General features: G+C 39.0%; 1 protein-coding gene across 2 annotated transcripts in view; it reads right to left on the bottom strand.

Annotated features, from left to right (window-relative positions):
• jag2b (jagged canonical Notch ligand 2b) overlaps positions 1 to 27,574 on the bottom strand; it is an 86,999-nt gene that overhangs the window by 38,903 nt on the left and 20,522 nt on the right. For both annotated transcript variants that reach the window (XM_056480860.1, XM_056480861.1), the window contains exons 3-8: positions 17,580 to 17,634; positions 11,782 to 12,039; positions 9,569 to 9,629; positions 3,203 to 3,333; positions 2,495 to 2,614; positions 139 to 252 (exon numbers count right to left, since the gene is read on the bottom strand). In XM_056480860.1, the coding sequence (XP_056336835.1) occupies positions 139 to 252; positions 2,495 to 2,614; positions 3,203 to 3,333; positions 9,569 to 9,629; positions 11,782 to 12,039; positions 17,580 to 17,634 (739 nt within the window). The remainder of the gene's footprint in view (positions 1 to 138; positions 253 to 2,494; positions 2,615 to 3,202; positions 3,334 to 9,568; positions 9,630 to 11,781; positions 12,040 to 17,579; positions 17,635 to 27,574) is intronic.

Raw genomic sequence — 27,574 nt, 5'->3', positions numbered from 1 at the left:
CGGGCAACAGCAGCTGGACACATGTGGGGAGGGGACGGGCATCTGTGCTCTAGTCTAAGTCTATAACTAGGTCTCCAGACTGAACAGATTGACACACAGAAGAAGTCTGAGAGGAAGGTGCACAAAAGCTTTACATACCTTTAGCGCAAGTGGGACCCTCCCAGCCTGGTGGACAGTGGCACTCGAATCCGGTCGGGACTTCGTGACACGTGCCTCCGTTTGCACATGGGTTTGATACGCACGCATGTTCAGCTGCAAGAAATGCAATGATGTGTGTGATACAGTATATTTACTGTTGACAACTTTCATTGAAAGCTACAACAATTGGCACAGCTATCTATATATATATATATATATATATATATATATATATATATATATATATATATATATATATATATATATATATATATATATATATATATTTCTATATATATATATATATATTTCTATCTATCTATCTATCTATCTATATATATATCTATATATCTATATATATATATATATATATATATATATATATATATATATATATATATATATATATATATATATATATATATATATATATATATATATATATTCTTTATTCTTTTTACAAGTATCAGATCGGGTTTCAGTATCACTAAATACTCAAAATCAAATGACTCGGACTCAAAGACAAAAAAACCTGATCGAGACATCCCTATTGATTTGTCATTGATGATATTTTCCTTTTTTTCACCCATTTATCCATCAATCTGCCCCTTCTTTCACCTATTTATTGAAGCTTCCATCTGTTCCTTTACTAAGTTAGTTATTCATCCACTCATCCTTTCATCACTTCTGCCATCTATTATTAATCTATTGTTCATTGTTCAAATCACCTGTTCAATAATCCACTCCTACTACTCATCTATCCACACATATCTCCCTTCTTTAACCCTATTATGCATCTTCATTCATCCATTCATCATTTTAACTACTGAAATCTATGCATACTTTTAAATATTGTCTGAAATCTGTATCAAAAGACCTTTTACTTGATATTATGTATATTAAAGGGCACCTATGATAAAAAAAAAAAAAATTGAGAGCTGTTTGGACAGAACTGTGTGTAGGTATAGTGTGCCCACAGTCATATTGCGGTGATATAAACACAGTAATTTTTTTAAATTTCCTAATGTTAAAATAGGATCCAAATCCCTCCCATTTTGAGGCCGACTGCAACGTGACATAGGAAATTGTTTTTTCCGCCCACCAAATTGATTGACAGACGCGTATTAACATATCTCCGTAATAACACGTATAATTATATCAACAAGACAGGACATGCACAAAGCAACTGGGATTAAAAGATCTGTTCAGCTCTCTGTGATCATCAATCATCATCAAATGTGATCAAGAATGAGTTTTACAAGTTTAAAACGTTTTTAAAACAGTGCATGTTTGTAATGAATTACAGCGATTTTATTGTCTTTATCAGCACAGCTGCGTGCCAGTACAATTATAAAAGATGCTGCTTCAATCCCGGTTCGTGGACGTTAAATCAGGTTTAACATAATGGATATCCATACAGCAGTGGATATTAGAGTGTATCCTGTCACGTTTGCTGTGCAAAGTTAAACGTACACTGTGTGTGTGTGTGTGTATGTGCATGAACTTTGTAACGACATTGTGTGTGACTCATCGTTGCAGAAAGGCTTGAATTAACTCCACAACAAATACATCAAATACTCATTGGGAAAGTTCTTACTGTAGTATTTCTCACAAACGTTACTTGAGATCTGCTTCCTTCATGTCTGTCACTGTGCTGTTTATCTGACGCAGCCGAGGCAGAAATTGAGGCACACTCTGACAGTCACGTGGGAACGATGGGAGGGGAGAACCAACATTAAAGGCACAGGCAACAAAAACAGCTACATTTTGTTTATAGGAGAAACTCCCAATATTCTGAAAAGTCTAATAAATAATCTGATGGGTGTTTTGAGCTGAAACTTTACAGACATATTCTGGAGACACAAAAGACTCATCTTAAATCTTGAAAAAGGGGTAAAATAGGTGCCCTTTAATGGTTTTCTATGAGTATTTTGGTGTGTAGATCATGTGCAGATTGTTCTGTAGACTGAATTCTCATTGGGACTCTTCCTGGCTAAATAAATAGATAACTCATCTGCCCATCCATATCTTTAACCCCCCCTCTCACCCCCCCGCCCTCCCCTTTGTAATTTATTTTTCTATTAATCTATTCATTGACGACTTCCTCTATTTATGCATCTATGGATTCATGTATTAATTCATTCATCTATTTATCCTTTCATCACTCCATGTCTTAAACTCATTTACTTGCCCATTCATTCCATATTTTAAATGGCTCAATCTGTCCACTCATCAATACTCGAATCTCTACATACAGATGCATCCATCAATTTCCATTCACCCAATATTGCATCCCTTCAGTAGTCCATCAATCCACCAAACCCTTCATTTATCCATCCACCCATCCATCTCTTACCTATCTCACAGTTCTTGCCGGAGTAGCCTTCAGGACAGGCACAGTTATATTCATCCGGTTCAGAGTTCATGCAGGTTCCACCATTGACACAAGGATGATGCGTGCCGCAGTAGTTCAGATCTGAAGGGACACAAAACACAATGAATGTCTTCACTTTCATAGGCAATGAGGGAAATAGCACTAACGCTGTATTTGTGGAGTTTTTTTAGCCCTACATTTACTCTTTAGATGAAAACAGTTGGCAAAACAATAGCTGGGCTCCCAGCAGGCCTTGTAAGGCAAGGCCGAGCACATAAAAGCTAGTAAATAAATAAACAGAACTGTAGGCACCTCTCAGCTGCTTCTCATTCCTAAGCACCTTCCAGGACATACGCTGACCGACGGATCAGATATCCGAGCGCCACTCCAATCACAACCACAATATCCAGAGTACGTGTTTGTGTGTGCGCGTTGTCACATGATGCGCAGCCTGTGCTGACATCGCAGCCAACAAACCAGCTCAGTGTAAGATGCTGTAATTCTATTTAACACCATGATATGAATTCGCTGCCTTGGCACCTCCACGGCTGCATGTTCACAGGCTTAACCAAATCATTCTGATCTACTGCTGACCATTTTATGGGTCAATTCCAGGTTGACCTCAATTTTTCAAAACTAACTAGGTCACATTTTGAGCATCAGTGTGTCGGCTGCGTTCAGGACCCTTACCTTTATCACACAGGAGACCGCCCCAGTTCTTCTCACAAGTGCACTGCCAGGGCATAACACAGGTTCCGTGCAAACAACCGGGATACGGGAGACACTCATCACAGAACTGCCCCTGCCAGCCGTAGTTGCACCTGAAAACCACATGACCGTGTTAATGCTTAAAGAGTTGTACAACTGTGACATCTTAATGACAGACAGGAATAAACATAGAGCTGCACATCTCTGCGTTGACACCTAATTTTAGGACAAGGCAACATTCCGGGCGACAAAGGTTAAGAACACTTTCGCGATCATGCACAGATGCATACTCCCCCCTTCGGACGGTTGAGTCGCAGAAGGAAACGCTGCAGAGGGGTTAACTAATCATTGGTTTACAGCAACACTCCGCTATTCCAAGGCCAGTGGTGCGCTCTCGCCATCCCCCACCACACCCCTCACCCAGCTGTCTTGTCATTTCTGAGCAGGCTATTTTAAGACAGCTCTCCTGCAGAAGAGGTATGGCCTAACTCCAGCTGCCAAGCAGAGAGACGCTGTCTGCATATCTCGACCTCAGCGCAATGAGGGAGACAGTAATGGGTTCAATTAGAAATACCACGAAACGTACAGTGCTTCTACCAATAAGAAAAGTATGTCTAACCTTTAATATACGAACATTTTATTTATTAGCAGCATGTGTGCGTTTGGTATTATGAAACTATGAAATAACTATGAACAATACATTTCAAAATAACACTACCACAATACCACTGGACTAACATTAGCTTACAACAACTCCACAAGCATTTAAGGCAAAAAGCAATGATGTTTACTAACTACATAAGGCTTCGAGGAGGTGGGCGAAGTGGATTTGGCCACTGCATACACACCTGGCACATTCTCTGCATGGAGGCCTTGATCCAAATCCACTTATAACATCTCCAATGAGGTCTCTGAAATAGCCTCCTATATCTGTGCCCAAGGGGCAGGCCAGAGGCTGGATTACTTACACCAGAGTGCACACAGCCTCACACTGCCCAGTAACAACCTTACTAGTATTGTATGAAAGAGCATGTAGGCAGCAGAGTGTGTGGGGAGAGTCTGAACCCTGCCTGTGCACGGGGGCGTTCAGCTCTGCTGAGCGCTGCCAAACATAAGCTCGCTCACTAACTCACTCCAAACAGAAAGTTGCATTGCATCTACTTTTATGTGTCAGGACATGTCCACTACAACCACCAAAAAACACCTTAAACTTAAATCATAAATCTTTTTGGTTCACGTTTGATTCACAGCATAGGCATGCAGTGGCTCCATGAAGTATTTGTTCTTTGTTTATTTTGTTCTTTTGTTTTTTTAAATGTCAACCGAAGTATAATGGACTTTGTTTACATGCCTATCTGATCATTTTATTATGTTTAAAAACAATGCAGTTATGAGGAGAAAATGTCCAGCAATGGTGCTAACTAATGTATTTAAACATGTAGTGTACCAAAGATGTGCAAGTAAGTAATGGGTATTTATACAGCGCATTTATCGTGTATGTCCATACACCCAAAGCGCTTCACAATCATGAGGGGGGTCTCTCCACACCACCACCAGTGTGCAGCATCCACTTGGATGATGCGAAGGCAGCCGCAGGTCAACGGCGCCAGTGCGCTCACCACACACCACTATAAGTGGATTGGAGAGACAGTGATAGAGCCAATTCGGTGGATGGGACCATTGTGAGACCATGATGGGTAAGGGCCGATTGAGGGAATTTGGCCAGGACACCGGGGTTACACCCCTACTCTTTACGAGAAATGCCATTGGATTTTTAATGGCCACAGAGAGTCAAAATCTCACATTAACCTCTCATCCGAAAGACGGTGTCCACTGACAGTAGTGTTCCCTTCACTATACTGGGGCATCAGGACTCACACAGACCACATGTTTAGCACCCCCTGCTGGCCTCACTAACACCACTTCCAACAGCAACCTAGTGTTCCCATGTGGTCTCCCATCCAGGTACTGACCAGGCTCAGCCCTGTTTAGCTTCAGTGAGTAACCGGTCTTAGCCTGGAGGTGATACGGCTGTGGCCCACGTGACTTAATCTAGCCTTGTTTCCTTTTTTTTAAAAAAAATCTTATTTTTGCCTTTAATTAGATAGGACAGTGCATTTTGACAAAGTGAATTTGGAGGGAGAAAGGGCAAGGGCTATTGAAGGCAGGATTGAAATGATTAGCTCAAGCATTATGACTAATGCTAATGCTGCCTCTACGGCAGTGCACAGGTAAGGAGACCAAAAGCAGCTTTGTGATTGGGCAAGACATGATTCTGGTGACCAAGTTAATGTTACAGATTTTCAAATAGTAAATAATACATTCGTTTTATTATCCCATAGTAACAAAATTTCTGGAGAGGGGGATGGGATTAAGATAGGTCCTCGAGTCAAGATTCAAACTTGGGACGTCTGCAGCACAGTTGCACTATATGTCAACGCACTGGTCCCATCCTTATTTTCTACAGTTACAAAACATGTAAAAAAAAAAAAAAAAATCCAGTCATCTTGCTTGGCTAGACTTTCATATGATTCATTAATTAATGTCTACAAAAATATTTTTGTAGTGTTAAACAATCTAACCAATCAGAGATATATTAGTAGGTCTCTCTAAAGGCAATAGCAAATAAGAGGTGTTATGTTCCCGTTATTAATTCCCTCAGCACTCAAGAAGCTGGAGTTCTATTCAGCACGCTACACACTTACAAATAAAGTTCAGACGCTGTGAGAAATTCATGGTGCAATGCAGAGCACTAAATAAAGCATTACAGCTGTTTAATTGTATGCTTTACAGTATTATAATGTAATTTTGTGAGTTCCCAATAACCTAAGATGAATGACAGCTTTGCAGGGATTATAAGAACAGCACACTTTCTATGGTATAATCCATTCTGAATGAATTCATTTACCAAATCATCCTCAAAATTGTAATGATTGACATACAGTAGCAATCAACAGTTAATTCAACATTGTCACTTGTACTACTTCAGTTAAGCAAGAGAAAAAGAAGCAGGTCTGACCTGGTGTGATTAACTAGACATAATAACTAATTAGCATATTCCTAGCATACTAAACACATACAATATGAAGCCAGGATAGGAATTGTAAAATTACAATTCCTTTTAAAATGTAAATCTGTTTTCATGAGGATAAAATAAAGTAAAAATTAAAAAAATTTTTTAGAATAACTCAATGATTTCACAGCCCACTAATGCATCTACCGGTTAACTGTGATTAAACGCAGACAAACCCAGTCCTCTAGTCTCCACCTCCTTCCTTCCCAGGACTATCAAGCTAGTGACGGCAGGGAAGCGAGTCACCACATCCTGCTGGGGAATGAGGCTTACAGAGTTTCCCAAATACTTCAACTCTGAAATAACATATTGGCCTCGGTTTCCTAGCCAGGAGCTCTTTCTTACAGGCCATCCAGAGGCTTGAGTACATGATGTCCTTAGGCATGTTTTTAGTCCACTGTCCCTTGAGGCACCACTCTTGGCCTTTCTAAATGCCTGAGGCAGAAAATACCCATGTCCTTTTTAACCACCCAGGTCTCACAGCAGGTAAAGAATTGGAGAAGAACGAGGGTAGGTATCTGTTCTCAGCAGTGGTGAAGGCTGGAAAACGGATGCCTCTATTTGTTGTCAATAGATTACAGCATGTCATCATCGCTATTTTCCTAATCTTAGACTTAGTAGGGTTGAAGGTGGCATGAGGAAAAATGGCTTTCTTCATGCCAAAGACTGGAAGCTTTTCCTTTGGCAAAGGAAGAGGGCAGAGCCAAGCTACAGGAAGAGAATGTGATGTGGAATGGTAAGGTGGATTTCATGCTGAGCTCCAACACAGGAAGCATCAGAGTTTCCTGTGACAGCAAGAGCAAAATACCACTATTCCGCATCCAAAACACAAGGCATGATGGGACATTGATTTGGGCTTTCTTGAAGTAACCAAAATGTTTTTTTTTTGTCTTATTGTGAGTTCAATATAATCAACATTAGGTCCTTTAAATAAGGCACATCAAAGGTCTACAGATATAAATTTAAAGTAATTTTTTTTGAAAGCGTATATGATCACTTGATGTAACTGCTGTTAGACGTACTGTAGTATAATATGACAAAGTGTGAAGGGTTTTCAAACTGTTAAAAGGGACAAAAACTATTAAAGATATGCAATATTAAACCATCTTACCATTTTACCATCTTCAAAACACAAATTCATTTTAACGAAACCTGAGATTTGTCCTTCCACTGAAAGATTGTTTTTCCAAAATGTTTCATAAAGAGATCTTTAAAGTAATCCATGTACGCTGAGCAGTTTACTTCTGAAGAGATATGATAACTTTATAGGATGAACTGATTTAATTTAACCATTATTTAGCCAGCATATAAATGTTGATCAAAGCACATACACTCACTGGCCACTTTATTAGGTACACCTTACTAGTACCGGGTTAGACTCACTTTTGCCTTCAGAACTGCCTTAGTCCTTCGTGACATAGATTCAACAAGGTACTGGAAATATTCTTCAGAGATCTTGGTGCATATTGCCATGATGGCATCACGCAGCTGCTGCAGATTTGTTGGCTGCACATCCATGATGTGAATCTCCTGTTCCACCACATCCCAAACGTGTTCTATTGGATTGAGTATGGTGACGGTGGAGGCCAATTGAGTACAGTGAACTCATTGTCATGTTCAAGAAACCAGTCTGAGATGATTCACGCTTTATGACATGGCACATTATCCTTCTGGACGTAGCCATCAGAAGATGGGTACACTGTGGTCATAAAGAGACGGACATGATCAGCAACAATACACAGGCAGGCTGTGACGTTGACACAATGCTCAATTGGTACTAATGGGCCCATAGTGTGCCAATAAAATATCTCAAATCATTACACCACCACCAACAGCCTGAACCGTTGATACAAGGCAGGATGGATCCATGCATTCATGTTGTTGATGCCAAAATCTGACCCTACTATCCAAATGTTGAAATGGAGACTCATCAGACCAGGCAATGTTTTTCCAATCTTCTATTGTATAATTTTGGTCAGCCTGTGTGAATTGTAGCCTCAGTTTCCTGTTCTTAGCTGACAGGAGAGGCACCCGGTGTGGTCTTTTGCTGCTCTTCAAAGGTTCAACGTGCTGTGCGTTCAGAGATGCTCTTCTGCATATCTCGGTCAGGTAGACAGGTGTACCTAATAAAGTGTACCTAGGGACAGGTGTACCTAATAAAGTGGCCGGTGAGTGTATATAGAGCACAGTAAATATGTTGTAATGTGTATTTACTATATAGTGTATCTATTGTGTATGGCCATCCGCAAAAAGCTCTTTACAATGATGTGACTGCAGCAAACATGTTGTGACATCCAATATCAAACTTCAACAGTTCTGTCAGAAGTTTTGGTGAATTGACATTGAAACGTATACAGAGCATACAGTATTAATAATACTGTATTGTTAATGTTAATGTATTTACTAACATGAACAATCAATAAACTATACTATTATTACAGTATTTAATTATCTTTGTTAATGCCAGTTAATGGAAATAAAGTTGTTTATCGCTAGTTTATTTTAAAAATCACAGTAAATTAATAATGTTAACTTGCAAGAACCTGAATTTTAATTTTGAATTAGTAAATGATCAGCATTCTTCAGTCTTAGTTCATGTTAGTAAATGCATTAACTAATATTAATGCAACCTTATTGTAAAGTGTCCGAAAAGTCTTTATTTTTACATTTAAGGCAACATGGAGGCTATTAAGTGTTTTTCAGAAAGTTTTTTTGTTTTGTTTTGTTTTTGGTGAGCTATTTATTATTAATAATTATTTTGAGCATGAGCAAAAGTGCTAGTGACGCCTTAAAGGGTGACACTTTGATGGTCCGTTTGTTGAATTTAAGTTACATTGGACCTACATGCCAACTAATTCTCATTAGATTATAAGTAGACTGTTAGGTTGGGGTTAGGGTTGGTGTAAGTTGACATGCACTTGCAAAGTTTCTTATAGTCAATTAAATGTCTATTGAAGGAGCAGTATCAGCAGATGTTAAGCAGACAATCTACTAATACTCAAATGGACCATCAAAATAAAGTGTTACCCCTTAAAGTATTTAATCTAATCAAATGACAATCAAATCCCAACTTTTTAATGCTACAGCATGATTTTAAAAAAAAGCATGATAAACAAAAACAGCTTGCGCAAACAATGTCCTCACTGCGCTAATTAATTAATGGCAAGGTAAACAAATGAAAAGACCTTATCAGCATGAGCACATATGGCCCTGCTGAAATTAAGGAGCTAGATTAGCTGGGCCAACCGACCATGAAATGATGCTCAGACACTTACTTGCATTCTCCAGGCACCGCACAGCCTCCGTGAATCAGATTACAGCCCTGCTTGCAGATCGCTAAGAGAGAAAGAGAGAGAGAGGGGAGGAGGGAGGAGAGGTCAGTCTTGTTTGTTTGTGTTGCCTTACAAGTGCGACAAGATAAATTCATCATGCTCGCTGTGACAGAAGACAACTTTATGGCTCAAACACACACACACACACGCTTACCCCCGTCCACCCCTGTTACGCCCACCTACTCGTACCCTTGCTCATTAAAGATGGTGTTTGGTGATTTACTGCCTTTCTTTAGTGGTGTATATGCACACATACGGACTTATAGTGTTGGAAAAGAAAGGTGTTTAGGTTGCGCCTGCAGTGGTGGGTTGAAGAAATCAAAAACCCCAGCATCACCCAGATTAATTGAGCTAATGGAAAGTGTGACTCCAGAGGTGTCGTTTACAACACAATCTCACCTCCAGGCAGAGAAGCAAAGATCGCAGGGCTGTGAAAACACTGATAGCAGCAGGTCTCTTTACAGGGTGGTAAATAGCCAGATTTAACAGGGTTCTTCTCGATGTACACTTTAAGACATTTGTCAGCCCTAGTTCATCCTTCATCAAGGGCAATGTGGCTAATAATACTTTGTAAAATATTGGGGAGGCTTGACCTTTCATTAAACTGTTAATTTTCTAAATTGATTTCCATTATTTATACTGTACAGTGCTCAGTATAATTGAGTACACCCCATTTTGAAAATGAATATTTTTCTCCATTTCTCAGTGAATATAGGTAATGTATTTTGGTGCATTTTAACAAATCAGATTTATTAAACAGATCTATTTATTAAAATAATATTTTAATCACCAAACATATTTAGAAATTGAAAGATAATACAATCACATTTAAGCAAAATATTACAAAAAACAATTCAAACATACAACATTTCCACAAAATTTTTCCCTTTTTTTTTTTTTTTTTTTTGCATCTCTTGATTTTTCCTCTTTTTTAAATTTGTATTTAATATTTTTATATAACATAAACTTGGGTGTTCTAGTTTTTGGAGCGTTATCGTAAGTTATTTTGTTAGATAAGCTCCCGATTTGGCTTCAGTACTGACTGATCTAATGTATATGCACAAATATAATAATATAATATTGTATATCTTCCTATACAAAATATGAATTTAAAGATAGATTTGTGAGAGGTGTACTTATATATGCTGAGCACTGTATAATAAGAAGCTGTGATGGCAAAACTCACTTGCATAACAGGTTTAATCTAAACTAAAACAACAACAAAAAAAATTTAAATAACATTTAAAGGGATAGTTCACCCAAAGATGAAAAATCTGTCATCGTTTACTCACCTTTTATTTATTCCAAACCTGTTTGAGTTGCTTTCTTTGATTGAACACAAAAGAAGAAAATTTGAAGAAAAGCAGGAAACTCAATATTTACAGGTTTTCATATTTCTTCAAAATATATTCTTTTGGGTTAAATAGAAGAAAGAAACTCATTTCAGGTTTGGATATTGAAACCATTTGAGGGAAAGTAAAGTGAGTAAATTTTCATTTTTGGTTGAAGTATCACTTTACATTGTGCCAAAATGACTTACAATAGACGACAAAATGTAAATAAAATTCAGTAATAAAAGAAATAAAAACAAACTATTGAACCAAAAATTTCATTTAAAAAAATCTAGTACAATTATTTATAAATACTTAGTATATAATAGTATAGTTAATAGTATAGTACACTGTAAAAAAAATCCTGGTTGCCTTACATTTAAGCTGAATAAAATTAACCATTGAGTCCATTGAACTTCTATGATGTTAAACTGACTTAAAACAGCTTGCATAGCTCAAAAAAATTAAGTTTTAATTAAGAACATGATTAACTTTTTTTAGGAAGTTATAATGATCTAAAAACATATGCTGTCAGGACTAATTGATCATTTAATGGTTTACAGTATATGTAATAGTACACAGACAAAATAATAACAAATAACTTGAGAAATATGAATATTATACATGTTTTGTTCATAACTTTTTCCCACTACTGGGTTGCGGCTAGATTGGCATCTGCTGTGTAAAATATATGCTGGAATAGATGGTGGTTCATTTTGCTGTAGCGCCCCCTGATAAATAAGGGACTAAGCCAAAGGAAAATGAATGAATGTTCATAACATAACTAATGCAAAGCACAAAACAAAGATGGTCAACAAAACCCACCTGTCCGACAGTCCTCTCCCATCCAGCCATCAAGACACACAATATTTCCAGATGGATCACATCGGTAATGGCCGAAGTAGTCGTCTCGTGGGCGACACTGTTTGTTGCACTTACTCCCATAGTAATTCTCATCACACCTGACCCGAATGCGGTACTCGATGTGGGCCGTGATTCCAGGGTGCCGGATGGACTGCCAGTGGTCGCCGGGGTTTACCATGCTTGCGTGAATGTGCCTTTCGATCAAATTTTCTTCACCGTCTGTGGGGAAAAAAACAAACAAAAAAAACGTATTTCTTTATAGGTATGGGTCATAATGACAAATTAGCAATGAACCTTTAGTGTTTATGTTGCTATTTAGATTTTGTTAAAATATAAAAGTACAGGAAAATGCAGCAATAGATTACCTAATAAATAAAAAAACATACAAAAAAAAAAACAAAACAAAAAAACACGTAATTTACTTTTCCCAGTAAATCCCCATGTGTAAGACAGAGCTAATCCTCATTTACACAACCAGTACATTGTGATAACAAATGGGTGTATGTAGATCAGCTGTAAGACAACAGACAGGACAGACCCTGATTTAAAGCTATAAACTCGCTAGTGACTCACACTGTCCTTTCTCTGCCAGCTTCCTGCCTCACAAATCCATTCAGACAAATCACTGCACAACAAAAAGACACTCACACATGAATGACACCACTGCCAAAACAAAGGGCTCTCAGTCAACCATCCGAAATCAAGTAATTTATTAGCAATCACTGCAGCGTTTTCATTTCAACCTATCGTCTTGTTGAAGTGATAGTTCAGACAAAAATGAAATTTATGAAAATGATGTATTCACCCTCAAGTAGGTGCAAACCTTTATTTCATTCGTTGAATACAAAAGAAGAAGATATTTACAAGAAATCTGAAAGCCTAAAACCATTTATTTTCATAGTAGGACAAACAGATACTACAAGAAGTCATTAGCTAGGTTTCCATCTAACTGTTTTTATGCGCATTTTGGATATGCCCATGAAAAATAAATAAATAAATTGGTTGATGGAAACAGAAAGATGTGCATACATTTCTAAAATGCGCATCAAAAACGTATGCGCATAAGTGAGTAGGATACACTTTTTAATCGATAGGAAAAGATGCATATAAACTACGAAGGAAACACTTTTACTGAACAAATTCCAGCATTAAAAAAGGTCATGTGATTTTGTTTTAAGAGATCATGTGATAATAAAAAAAATGTGTGTGAATGGACAAACCAGCAGGCGTGTTCATTACATGTCGGCATTGGCTTCAGAGATGCAAGTAATTTATTACATAAAGAAAAGATTTATGCAGCTTCTCCTACGGCAGCAAATTTCGTTTTTACTGTTGATATTTGGCGCCAATTTTTTAGGAAGTGGTGATTTTGTTCTCTTGGACTCATTGGATAGAAAACGCAGCTTTATTCGCACATCTTTTATGCAATAATCCAGTTTTGCGCATACATTTAATTCCCATGTTTGGATAGACACATTGCTAATGTTTCTAGCTTTTTTCAAAATATCTTCTTTTGTGTCCAACAGAAGAAACTCATAAAGGTTTATAACATGTAAAAGACGAGTAATGATGACAGAACTTTCAGTTTTCATTGAACTATCCCTTTAAATAAATGGTCTCAAACTCTTATTTCTGGAGGGCCACAGCTCTGCAGAGTTTAGCTCCAACTCTCCAACTCTCCAACTCTCCACACTATCTGCTTAATAGTCTTAGTAGTCTTGAAGACCTTGATTAGTTGGATCAGCTGTGTTTGATTAAGGTTGGAGCAGAACTGTGCATATCTGCGGCCCTCCAGGAACTGAGTTTGAGACCTATTCTTTAAATTGTCTGCAGTAATTAGAATGATATTGTATGGCCTATATGAGATGAGGTGATAAAATGTTCAAAAACTAAGAACTTTTTAGGGTTTGGACAGTAACCTCACCACAACACACATCTAACACTCTTATCAGCTGCATTAAAGCACCTCATCATCATTGCAGCAGCCTGTGCAAGCAATTTCTAGTGAGTTGTAGTCAAAAATGGAGTTGTTCTAATAAAAACACTGATGTCTGGCCGGAGGGAGGGGTGTGAGTTTGACTGCTGTTACCAGGGAGATCTGGACAAGAGCGGCAGGCAGAGGAAGTCACTGGTCTCCATAGCCGGCGACTTTCAGCTCGTAGCCCAAGCAGTCCTTGGAAAAACTTGTATCCCAGCCTAGTGCTAATCATCAAGTACATTGTCCAGGTCCACAAGGACACGGACCCTCAGCACGAATCCCTCCTGCTACAGAGAGCGGTTAGCGTTCACATTAAGAGCTCCATTTTCCCAAGCTTTCCCAGCCTCTCTGCAAAGAAAGCAATCTTTATCGCAGTGGGATCGGAGACGGCAAACAATCACGGTGGAAACGGGGGGCCTGCGATTTCCTCTGTCCCGACGCGGAGAGCGCGTCCGCGTCTTTCTCCTCTTGCAAACACACATGCGGGGCGCACATACACATACCTTCCTCCCCGTCCCCTGACAATGTCGACCGAATTAAGCAACAAAAACAGAAATAGCCCTGGCGCTTCCAGATAAAGAACAATGGAGCGAGCTTTTGCCGGCCCATTCTGCCCAATGTCTAAACACTGGGCAGTCCTGAGCCCTTCCTGCAGAGTAAACAATGCTACAGAACTTTTCCTGCGGCCTGCAGGGCCCTACAGCGAACACGTACACATGTGAACCACTCTGACAGATCATTTCAAGCAGCGATGAAAAATGCATGCTTGCTAATTTCATCGGTTCAACTAAACAACGTCTCCAAGTGTCCAGGCTAAACTTTATTCGCCCCAGCGCTGGATATTTTTTGCCCTTGGGTTTCTGACAGACAGACAAGGAGGCGTGGAGACGTGTCCAGTTTAAGAAAAGAGGTGCGGCAGCTCTGAGTGTTCACACTGCATACTAAACAAGTAGTATCAAACGGCATTGGAGAGAGGAGGATGCTCTTGTTGCCAAGCCTTGAGTGGAGTACAGACTGCAGATAGTCACATCAGAGAGACCCTGGCAGCGGTTTCTCTCTATGACAAGATCATTAATGTCTGGCATGCCTACTCTACTATGGGCTCATGTGATAAATGAAGCCACTGTCTCAAACAGAGCCTTGCCAAGTTAAAGAGGGTGCTCCAGATCATCAAATGGAGCTCTTCAGTTTCAAGCATTTCTGATCAAAGTTCACCATTGCTTACAGTTGGTCAGGTGAATACTACTGTAATCCTAAATTCTTATTTAGAATAAATCCTATATCCTAAATCAGGGGTGCCCAAACTTTTTCTTATGAAGGACCAAAAAAACAGACTTGATAGAGGGCTGTGGGCCGAAGGGAAACATAACTGTATTACATTAAAGTAGCCATGGGTGATGTACTAATTTATCTTCCTAATATTAGTTAAAAACTAGAAAACATTGCTTTATATGAACTAATGCGATATAATTTAAAAGATAATATATATAATGAACTTATTACTGTAAAAACAGAAACCATCCCATTTGTTACACAATGGAGTTCAATGCCAAACAGCAACACAAGTCAAGCTTTTACATTGATTAGCTCACGATGTAATGTGCATTGTCCTCTATGAGAGAGTATTAACATTATTAAAAATCCTATTAATTTACTACATTTGATTAAAATGCTTAATTTCAATTTGCTATGAAACTATAAAACAGATTCCTAACGGACAAAGAAGCCCGAAAAAAAAACAAAGGAGCAAATGACTATTTCAGCAACCTAAAACATGAACAAACTGCCATGTTTAACTATTATCATCACCTTTTGGACTATTATAAACTCAGAATGACGGAATTACTTTCTAACAAGAGGTTACATTTGATGGTAAAGATTACAGATACAGAGAAGAGGTTTGCACTGACTGTGGGCTATATGTTGCGTTGTTTTTGAACCCAAATAAGGCCTTAATATACGCTGCGTGCAGTTTTTTCTTAATTCGTAACATCGGGGACTGTAAAGGGCTGTATGTGTTCATATATGTTGCATTTATTTACTTATTTTACATAACTGCAGACGTTGCAGAAGGCTATTTCACACTGTCATTGATCTGCAGTTATAATCAAATCCTGTTTATAAAGAGGTAAGTAATGAACATTTATACACAAGTATTCATGTGTATAAAACATCTGTTTTGTGAGAAGTGCTTCTCATCTGATATGTAACGATAGCTTTACTTTGACATTTCCTCAAGCGAAAATTATGTCGACTGAAACTTTCTGTTGTACACCACACCCTCCAAACTATTAGTACCCTTTCATCAGTTGAAACGCAAGCCTGATAAAGGTGACCCGTACAGACCTGTACCATACTGTACCACTGTGGAAACAGGCCATTATATATTCCGATTGCTTGTCGCCGATCCGCATCATAGCTAATTACCTTAAAGTTGACTTGATTTCAACTCTCCTCGATGCCCACACCAGCGAAGACGCGCCACGGCACTCTTCATAGCTTTTTGCCGCCAGCTCACATTGAAAATTAATGAACGCTTTCGGTGTGAATGCACAGCGAGTCAAATGAGTGTACTCTGGGACATTGTTTTAGGCTGAAGTCCATCCAAAGATAAAAACGAAAAACAGGACGTAATGACTTCAAGCAGAGGGTGAGGTGTGTGTTTGCATTTGGAATTTTTACAGACACTGAGATATACAGAGATTTTACAGATCACATCCTTAGATCAAAGCCAGTCCACCCCCTTCCACCTCGGTCTCTCCCGTTTTACCAGCGTTCACCTTTCTTTTGCATATGTAGAATTCCTTCGCCTGACCCTTTCCTACCGACAATTCCTCAAGCCAGACAAAAGCTGAGGGAGAAAACAGGATACAGCTGTGGAATTATGGTGCCCGTGTTAATTCCCCAACATCTTTCCATGTTGGTAGCCCTCAAGAACCGAAGTTGCAAGTCAAGATTGGCCTCCAACTGCTAAAATTTCATCACATTTGGGCTTAAATCAACTAAATATAATTGCTACTCTGCTTATAGATATGATCAAGGCTTACAATTACAATTAAGTAATGTTTTAAACAATCGAACATTGTCAAACTGACAGTTTGGCAAGAACTCGTAACCATAATTTACTTGTATGACACAACAGTCAAGATCCTCAGGACATTTCACAGAGTGTTTTCAGTCAATAGAGGTCTTCAAATGATCCGATTTATTGGGAAATCTCGGTGGACTTGCGTGCACTATTGAAGCATGTGCAGAAGATGCAAGATTGTGCTTGTTTGAGCCTCAAACTATGCATCTGTGCGAGTTTCCCTGCTCTGGAATGCTTTGGAAGCTCAGGTAATGATTCTTGGGTAAGCAACACATCCAGCCAATATATCTGTCAAAAATTATGAGCCCCTGCTTAGTGTGGTTAAAAATAACAAACCTAACGCATACCTCCAACCCACTAAATACCAACATGAAAACTGACAACTTTCACAGTAAATACACATAACAAGGTCCCTAAATAACCCTATTCGGGACCGATAAAATCCTAACACGCCAAAATGAATTCCTCATGATGAATTTACAACATGTCAGAGTGCAGCTTTAACACTTTCATCTTATCGTCAAGGATCAGGCTTCATCACCCATAAATGAAGTCATTCACTAAAGTGCCAACAACCCTCTATAGTCACTATGAGCAAAAATAAATAAATAAATAAATAAATAAATTGAACCCAGAAAAAATTACAGCAGCCTGCAACAGTGAATCATATTGGGTTTACAGAAGAATACTCACTGCTCTGAGTGGTGTTATCCCAGTCCCAGGCTTCAAGGATGAGTGTGTAGGATCGCTGATGAAGAAAGAGAGAGAACATCATTAGGAGACAATATATAACAATATATTTTGTACTTCTTAGGGATCCCTCGAAAATGAGAGGGTTCATTTCAAGGGGCTATCCCATTCAATAAATTCAAATTCAATAACAATTCTGAAAACATCAACAAACAAGTAGACTCTTACATTCGTACTTTTTTTTTTTTCGAAATGAATAGTACAGAAGTTATAAGTGCTGTTAATATCCCTGATGAATCTATTTTGGGAAAACATTCAGGTGGCGCGCGCACACACACACACAATCATAAATATTTGTACCAATATACTGCGTATTCCTATGCGGAGTTGTTGTGGTTCTAACAGATACGTTGGCATTGTTGTGTGTTCAATAGGTAGAGGTGGGAAACAAAAAAAAACATTCATTGATGCAATTTAATTCTTTCTTGCAATTATGAAACAATACTCAAAAGTTCTGAATCGATTCTGTATTTAAACTAAATCACAATGGTGTGGGCCTGAAAATACAGTAAGTGTTGACTGGTGCACAAATATGCTGCCAAACTCGCTTTATTTGGACAAAGTTAGGGATGTTTAAGATGCGGCATGGCACTGCGTTTCTTGTCTAGTGTTTGTTGTTCAAATTCCAGGCCACATGGCAAAACAAAAACGAGTGTCCTTAGATGAAGCGCATACTGTGGTTCTCGTAGATCTTTTAAATCATGACAGAAAACAGACAGTGTGGCAATAATGTGATTCATGGACACCGGCTTCAATAGGGTATATGCAGAAGCATGCAAGAGGACTTTTAATTTGTCAGTAACCTTGGTCAAACGCTTCAAGTGAACTGTATGCCGTTATAAAATTGACGCGTTTAAGGTCGGTTTTCTTAAAAAATAAAAATCAACTATCTTTACTGCCTAAATGATATACGCTATAAAGTGGGTCTCAGAATGTACAAGAAACACTGCATTAAATTACATTTTTCCGTGCCATGTCTTTAAAATATTTAAATTTATTTTACTCTAGTCTTTCCAATGGCATTTTTGCGATCACCTGCTGCTCCTGATGGGCACATGCATGTAAACAACTTTTCGTCTCAGTTTACGCTTCAACAAAAAAAGTTACATTAACCGTTCACCGGAAGTTTATCGGTATGGGTAGAAACACTAGCTCTGCATATACCCTATAGAACTGTATATCACTCATGGCTTGTGTCTTGCCAATGGGTACTGTGAATGAAAATGAAAGTGCTGCAACTGAATGAAGCATTGTGTACTACTATGTTTTAACTAGTTCTCTGTGGCTCTGACCTAAAAGCAATTCTAATATAATTTATACATGAACATATTTCATTTTAATATAAACACTTTTTTTGCATTTCTTTGAAATTGAATAAAGATTATAAACAAGCTAAAACCTATACACTGCTCTATTTTTGATATAGGAACTTCTCTTTATAATCAATATTTCAATATTATGGCATTTTAGCATTACATTAAGAGCTTATTCATGCTAAATAAAACCTTGTTAATAAAATGAATCATTTTGCTTGTGATACTTCAGTATCACAGTGCTGTCATACTTCGATTCTAATATTAAACAAAAGCATTGAAACACCAATTCTGGTCAAAATGTAAAGTTGGGATTATATATTTATGCAGCAGAAGAAATGGGAAAAAATGTAAATGTAAAATAATTTTGGAATCACAATCCAATCTGATTCTCGGAGTTGTAATTTGAAGTCCCAAAAGAATCTTACCCCTATTTTCAGTGTATTCTAGGGGCTTGCCAACTGACCCAGGTTGACAGATATGGGTCAGGTAGCTCCTCCAAACATACATGACCTGTTTTATATGCTCAAGGTGAAAGAAGACAGAAACAGCATAGCTCCTCTAAACAATCCAAAAGGAAAAAATGGTGGCAGACACTTTACGCAGTGTTATTGCACTCTGGATTAAAGGTGTCTGTTAAATGTAAATGTAATACTCAGTAAGAGTTTTATTCAAGCCCTTCACCTCAAGTACGAGCAATACAAATAGTGATGTTTGCCTAAGCAAGCAGAGCTAATGAAATGACAGAGATGCTAAAGCTCCATTACAGTCCTCTCTAATGACAGCGGGCAGTGTTTCAGTTGAGTTAGGTTACACATATGAAGGAGGGAGGGAGGGAGAGATTTCCAGCCACACCTTGAATGTTCAAACTAAATCTGGAAACATTCTTAATGCTCCTCTGATATCTGAGAGAACATCTAGTTTAACTTAGATTGATATAGACTGTTTATGCACACTTATGCACTATAAAAATTCCATAGTTGCTTTAAAATATGAAATCAAATAAAAACTTTATGAGCCATGTTGTGAAACTTAATTAAACGGACTTAAAACAGCTTGCATAACTTTAAAAAGGAGAGCTGCACAATATATCGTTTCAGCATATATATTGCAATGTGCGAGTCTGCAACAGTCACATCACAGGATCTGTAACATCCAGTTGGGAATATAAAAACCAGTCAGTACAGTTCAGATCTAATTGTTCCACAGTTCAAAACTATTACGTAAATATTAACACCTGTGAATGTGTAAGATTTCAAGCTAATTTAAACCAAGTAGTACATATTTGAAAAGCTTTAGCAAAGATTAATTGTATTTAATTATTTTTTACAAAAAAACTATAGAGATTTAATTTACACAATAATTGAATTTATGTACTTAAAAACTGTTAGATTCCACAGAAAACATTAAAACATAAAAAAAAATCATTCCATCTGTATATTTGTTCAATTGTATTCATCTATGCGTGTGATTTGTTTATTACATTTTATGTAAATATTCCCCTACAAAATGTTAACAACCAATCTAACAATATTAAATCTTTCCAAATAAAGTCATATTGAAGTTATCATATCACAATATATGAAAGGCATGCATTCAAATATTCAGATATCAGTTTCAGGCCTCCTCCATATGTGGAAATAAATCAGATATAAATCGCATATGTGACAATGCGACTGTCATGTAAACATGCAGATCAGATTAATTGAGGCATTCCTTTCAGTATGTCATTAAACTTAAGACATTGTGGTACTTCTCTGCGGTTTAATGACGTAGAAGGAAGAGCGTGTGTGGAGATGCCAACGCGGTAAACAACAACAGAGGAAACATGGAGGAAAGAGGTCAGTCGCCACAATTTGCTCCCACTAGACCCGAGATCTCTCTCGTATCCACAAATTCCTCTGAATGATGGAGGACACCATATTTAAACCATAGGCGTAAGCTACGATGACAGCCCTTTCCCTCCTCCGCCTCAAAATCATTTGGGCCGATCTTCGCATATTTCAGAGCTAAAAGGAGGACAATTTCTTCTATCGTGGCTAGTGTGGCGCAGATGCTAGAACTCGCCTTAATTGTATGGTAAGTGTAAACACATTAGACCGATATGGGTCACAATTAAAAGAACGTGTAAATAGACAGGTAAAACGATCAGATATAGGCAACAAATTAGAATTGTGCATCAAGGCCTGACAGTGTAAACGGGGCCATAGTTAAATTTTTTGAGAGGTGCGCGTCAGCGTCGACATCAGCCATGGCATGGGCTATGCGACCGCGCAAAGGCTGCACTGAACCACACACGTGCGCTTGACGCACAATTATAAATCAGCCTGTAGAGTTAGAATGCCAACCAAAACTTTGTAAATATACTTTTCAACGCACAGTTGAAGTCAGAATTATTAGCCCCCTGTTTATTTTTTCCCCAATTTCTGTTTAACAGAGAGATTTTTTTCAACAAATTTCTAATAGTTTTAATAACTCATTTCTAATCTCTGATTTATTTTATCTCTGCCATGATGACAGCACATAATATTTTACTAGATATTTTTCAAAACACTTCTATACATCTTAAAGTGACATTTAAAGGCTTGACTAGGTTAACTAGGCAGGTTAAGGTAATTAGGCAATTAATTGTTTATCGATGGTTTGTTCTATAGACTATCAGAAAAAAAATAAAGCTTAAAGGAGCTAATAATTTTGACCGTAAAATGGTTTTCAAAATTAAAAACTGCTTTTATCCTAGCTGAAATAAACAAGACTTTCTCCAGAAGAATAAACATTATCAGACATACTGTGAAAATTTCTTTGCTGTTAAGCATCATTTGAGAAATATTTTAAAAAGAAAGAAAAATTCAAAGGGGGGCTAATAATTCTGACTTCAACTGTATGTACATTATTCTTTAAGTAATAAATGTCTTTGGGGAGTTAGCCTTGGCAGCATCACCTCAGGCAACTGAAACATTTGCTTGCTGGAAATTCCCAGAATGCACTGCAAAAAACAAAAACCTTTAACAGCTACAAAGACACCCATACTAAACCAGACAATCAGACGAATAGACGAAGCCCAGATACAACCACATTATTTTTTGGTACAACTTCCGAGATTGTGTAGCCTAATTAAAATCAATCTGTGATGAATGCGCACATAAACACACAGAGGGAAGCAACCTGCTAGATTTACCCACGCTTCTCCAGAGGTGGAGTAAGAGGGGCGGAGCCAGACAGCATGGATGTGTGTGTTGGAAAGGCTGGGGGCTGTGGGACGGTCTGGTGGATGCAGTCAGGGATTAGCGTCAGCACCAGGTCTGTCTGGATGGGTTGGATTGGGAGTGGGTGGGCCGCATATCCATGCAGACGTACAACAGATGCGTCTTAAAAAGATGGATTATTTGACATGAACGTGGATCATCCCACGACATGCTACTGGGCTTCTGACCTCTCCTCCCCTCCCCCAACACGAGGGGCGGCCGGTGTGAGAGAGCGTATTAGTGGGGTCTCGTGGTAGCGAGCATCTGCGCAAAACGTGAAATGCGTGTTGTTGTGTGTGCATGCTTATCTGGACATGTGGATTTGGTCCAAAGCTCCATCAGTAAATGAATATGCTAGATTGATCCGGTTGGTCGTGCACATGAGGTCAATGCGCACCAGAGCATGGCATGCGCATACCCAAAGAGAAAGGTCAGAATGTCAGGGTGTATGCGTGTGAGAGGGTATGTGTGTGAGAGAGAGACACGGTAACACGGGGACAGTCCTGTTCCCACACACTCGGTCTCTGATTAGCTGGATTATGTGACAGCTGCCCAAAGGGCTAGATGCGGATAAAGACTGGTGGGGGAGGTGACCAGTGAACAAAGACCTCCATCTAAAACCCATCACTGTGAGACACCATCAACCTGAGTCTTGTGACACTCCGAGAACATTCCTCCGGCCACACACACGCAGTCCGACCCCTAAAAGCAGCACATGCAATGGTAGCACAAAACACACCCAAACAAGCTCCCTTGGAGATGCATGTCATGTTTCACTACAAGTAATTCTCCTCCATATCATGGACTACTTTCGCTGATAGCAAGGATATTTATAGCGGGCTGTGAACAAGCTAACACAGACAGCCTGGCGTGGGTCAATACACATCACAAGCTAAATCATATACTTGCATTATGTACAGGAGTTTTTTCGGGACTACACACCATGAGTGTGCGTGTGTAAGTAGGTGGGTGGTTAGCAGGGGGGTGGTGGAGGGAGCCACAGGTGCAGGTTCCCACAGTCAGTGGACAGGGCAGTTTAAAGAGGGGCAGGGCTTAAATTAGAGGGGGCTGAAGTGAGAGAGGCTAAGAATGACCCTGGAGACCTTTCATCAGGCTTCTCATCAGCTTCAAAAGGCTCCCACACCGCCAATTCAATTGGCAACAGCACACACACGCAATCAGCTGTAATGCTCTGATGCATTTACACACAAGAACTATCTTAGTGCTAGTCTAATGTTTACAACATTAAACAATGTCTATTTTAAATCAACTGATGATTATATGACGACAGGTTGATGTTGGGATTTTGCTAACAGGGTAAAGTGTTTATCACTGGCAGTCACGAACAAGTGACATGCAGCTGACAGAGAGTGTGAGGTGAGGGAGTCTGAGAGCTTTCACACACCTTATCTAAATTACTGAGGTCTTCAGCACCATGTCAATACCCTACAAAGAGAGCGGATGAGAAAAGAAGCAGAAATTGAGAGATCTGGGTCTGGTATTGAAAGAGACTGAAAAAAATAGGTCTCCATTCCTCTGTGACCTCAATGAGAGTACTTCAATTCATCAGCTGCATTTGGGAAAGGAATTGCAGAAAGAGGCAAACCTCCCTCGTGTGACCTACCAGGAAGATGCAATTCTTTGCACCCACTGAGGTCAATTAACTTTAGCAGTTAGGGCTATAAAATTCTCTTAAATCTTTAATGTATGTCCTTAAAGCACTAGTGCTACCACCATTTATGTTTGGAAGGATGTTTTAATCCTAATGTTTTTTTTAAGAATCCCACAAGTGTTTGATTAAGGTTCTATAATGTTGCCTCGGTCTAACTATCATAAATACTTTAATTATATTAACACCCCAGCAAAACAAAATAGATGAGGAAAGCCTGAAACTGTCCTAGTTATACAGTGATATTCACTTGAGTTTTATTTGCCCACAAATAGCAATCTTTAAAAAAAACGTCACTTTAAAGTTAAAAGCAACATGTTTAAAGTGATATGTTCAAGTTGACATACACACAAAACCCTTCACTCAAAGAATGAGTGTTGCACCAGTTCTGTGCCAGACTTATTGATTGTCCTCAGGGGACCTGCAGGTCATTTATTCATTCCATGGTGAGCAACTGCAGCATGTAATCTCCATTAATCTGGCATGCCAATCTCATCTTTTTAGCTGAACTGTTGACTGTCACAGAGATTTGGGCCAAACTGAGGCTGGAGAGGCAGTGGACAACACTGATCACAACCTTCAATTACTACAAATCCAAGACACCACCAGGCCAATTAAAGGCACTGACATGCTTTTTTTGTATTAAGTAGCAACAAGGCAAGAACATTTTCCATTCATGTGAATTGTAGATTTTAGGATGCAACAAGAAAATCCCCATTCCATTTTAGAAAATATTGCTAAAATGAAATTAAGACAAACATATTTAATCCTAAATGAATTTCATTGTCTAACCACAATATGGACTCTAGAGCAATGAATGTTCCCAGCTTTCACCCATGTCAGAGTAAACAAATCAAATAAAGATGCAGAATATATCAGTAACTCTAAACAACATCAGGGGTTTCTTAATGGTATCAGTTGATGATGCATTTTTACTACATACAATTTACTTCCCTGATAATGAAAGATCGAAAGATTTAATAATCTAATTTGTCATAGCTAGAGATTCTGCTCCAGAGTGCCCTCTGGCCTTCAGGGAATAATTTCTACTTGCAGAACCGTGCTTCTCTGACAAGACAACTTTTGCTCAATTTCGTTTCGATTCATCACCCTGAATATGTTTTGTATTTGGAGGAAGTAATTGAAAGGATTGTGATGGACATTAATCAAAAAGGAATCCCTCTTTAGTAAATTCAGCACATTATACAGCAAGAATCCACATCCTCTTTAAAGCCTGGTTTATATTTCTGCGTCGGCGTGACCCTGCCTGCCTTGCAAGTTGTGCATTTATACTTCTGTGCGCTGTTTGTGTTGCTCTGCATTAACACTTCTGAAACACTAGCAGGCAGTAGGTTTTTAATGTTCCTCTGTGTAGAGTTTCTTCGCTGGTGTTTTTTCTGAATCGATACCTTAATGTAGAAGTAGCTCAAGCTCCTTTATTTTGAGGCAGGAACCGGTGGACGTGCAACAACTTTAATCATAAGGTAAACACAAAACAAAACTTTCCATATGCACCTCCTTCAAAGGACTCGACACTTGTAAACACTCGCTCCAACGGGTTCGCCCGACACTCGGTCCAGCCCAGACTCGTCAGTGCTACCAAGTGCAATGTGTAGTTACATTGTTTGAGAGGTGTATGTTGACATCAGCCACGGCGAGGGCTATGCAGACACGTGCAGGCTGTGCAGTAGCATACGCATACACATGCGCTTGACGCAGAAGTATAAATCAGCCTTAAGTGCAATCCGATCCTTTAGATCAATTTAACAAGATTCAGTCTCTGTTTTTCCCCAGGGTCCCGCAACACAGGTCTGATCACAAATGAGTGCACTTTGTTCTCACTGGCCCTCTAATGCAAGAGACTTGATGGCTGTCACCCACCCCAACATGACAAGGTCATGTTTGTGTCAACCAAGTCTAGACTTGGTCGGGGAGTGTTCGGGGGTGTCAGGGAGGTCCAGTCACCTCACAGGATCCACATTATTGCTTCAGTGATGGGAGGAGGAGGTTGAAAAGCCAGCTCTGTAATCAATCACTTACAAGAGAAAGGTGTCCCCTACTCCATCACCAATACGCAGGGGCCTCAGCCACACTGTCGACAGGGGGTGACCAGGTCATTTTATTTGCACTCTTTCTCTTGCCCTTTTCTTGTCTGTCAACCCTTTATTGATTACACATCCGTCTTAAATTCCAAACCCGCAAGGCAATTTTTTTGTATCTAGCTTCTTCATAAGACCAGCCACAACAACTCTCAGAGGAAAACAAGTGAGCTTGCAGTCTAATTAAACCAAAGGAAACAGCTCCTTGGATCTGAGTAATGACAGGAGAGCAGGGTGGGGAGGGAATGGGATCAAAGAAAAACGGCTGGCAAAAATTGCTGAGGAAGAAGCTGGAGAAAAACCCTCATCCAACCTGTAGCTCAAGATGGATTCTGGGTGGCTTTGATAGCCTTTCATTCTGAGAATAATGTGATCTTCTCCATATACCCTCATCAACAACCCCACATTTAGCCCCAACCAAAATAGTTTAGCTCAACAGGGATTTCTAGGGATCTTTAAAAGTCACACCAGAGGGTAGGGGTTATACCGGTATGAACAAGACTACTGGTATTATGTTGTGTTATGATATAGATTTTGCTACAACTTGAATATTGTCGTTAATAACTCTAATTTGCCATTTGTTAGGGATGCACTAAAAGTTCATCACCCAAATTTATCTGGCTGAAAATCCCAAGTGAAAAGACAATGAGAGAACAACAAAGTTGTTGATTATAAGGTCAAATAGTAACGTTTGTAGAAAACACTGCATGTAGGAGGAAGACACTCAGGGGGCACACAGTACAGGAGAGGTCAGAGTATAAGGAGGCTCCATTTGCTAAAAAGGTTTTTCCTACACAGAGGATTATGAAGTGGCCACCATATTCAAATTTCAAGCTGCTTCAAAATTATCAAGGAAAATCAGGCAGGCAATTACAGGTTCCGAGTCCAAAGTCTGTGTGATGTTCAGACACTTGCCATGTGGATCTTTGACTTGAGACATGAAAGTGCACTGTTTTATGTAATGTAACATGTTATAGATTTTATTTAAATACTGCATGTGTAGCCAGTTCTCAATCAATGCATCCCACAACAGCAAGGTATAATTTTGCATGAGTACATACATTTTTCCTTGATGTGTCTTTCTTTGAGGACAGTCACAGAACTACAAAAATGATGAGGGCTATCGAAATATTATCAAACTTTGGAGAGCAAAACTCATTAACCAGACCGGGACCAGGTCAGCGCTTCTCTGCAAGTTGCCTCAGTTTCACATAGTGTGGAACATGGTAAACGTAAGATGTGTGTGCATGAGGGCTGAATGCTTGCTGAGTGCTCATCGAGTGTCAAGTGTCAGCTTTTAAACTCTGTCAAGTTTGTCATTGTAAACATAATTTATTATGTATAATGCATTTTGTAAGTTGATGTATTATGCATTCATGTACTGTATGTGGGGCGACATGGTGGCTTAGTAGTTAGCACTGTCATGTCAGAGCAAGAAGATCGCTGGTTCGAGTCCCGGCTGGGTCAGTTGGCATTTTTGTGTGAAGTTTGCATGTTTTTCGCCGTGTTGGCGTGGGTTTCCTCCGGGTTTTCCCCCCACAGTCCAAAGACCTGCGGATTTACATAAGCTAAATTGGCCATGGTGTATGTGTGTGAATGAGTGTGTATGGAT

The sequence above is a fragment of the Danio aesculapii genome, chromosome 20 (genome assembly GCF_903798145.1).
Source record: "Danio aesculapii chromosome 20, fDanAes4.1, whole genome shotgun sequence".
NCBI lineage: Eukaryota > Metazoa > Chordata > Actinopteri > Cypriniformes > Danionidae > Danio > Danio aesculapii.
The sequence above is the reverse complement of the archived record's forward strand: the minus strand, read 5'-3'. Positions and strand labels throughout refer to the sequence as shown.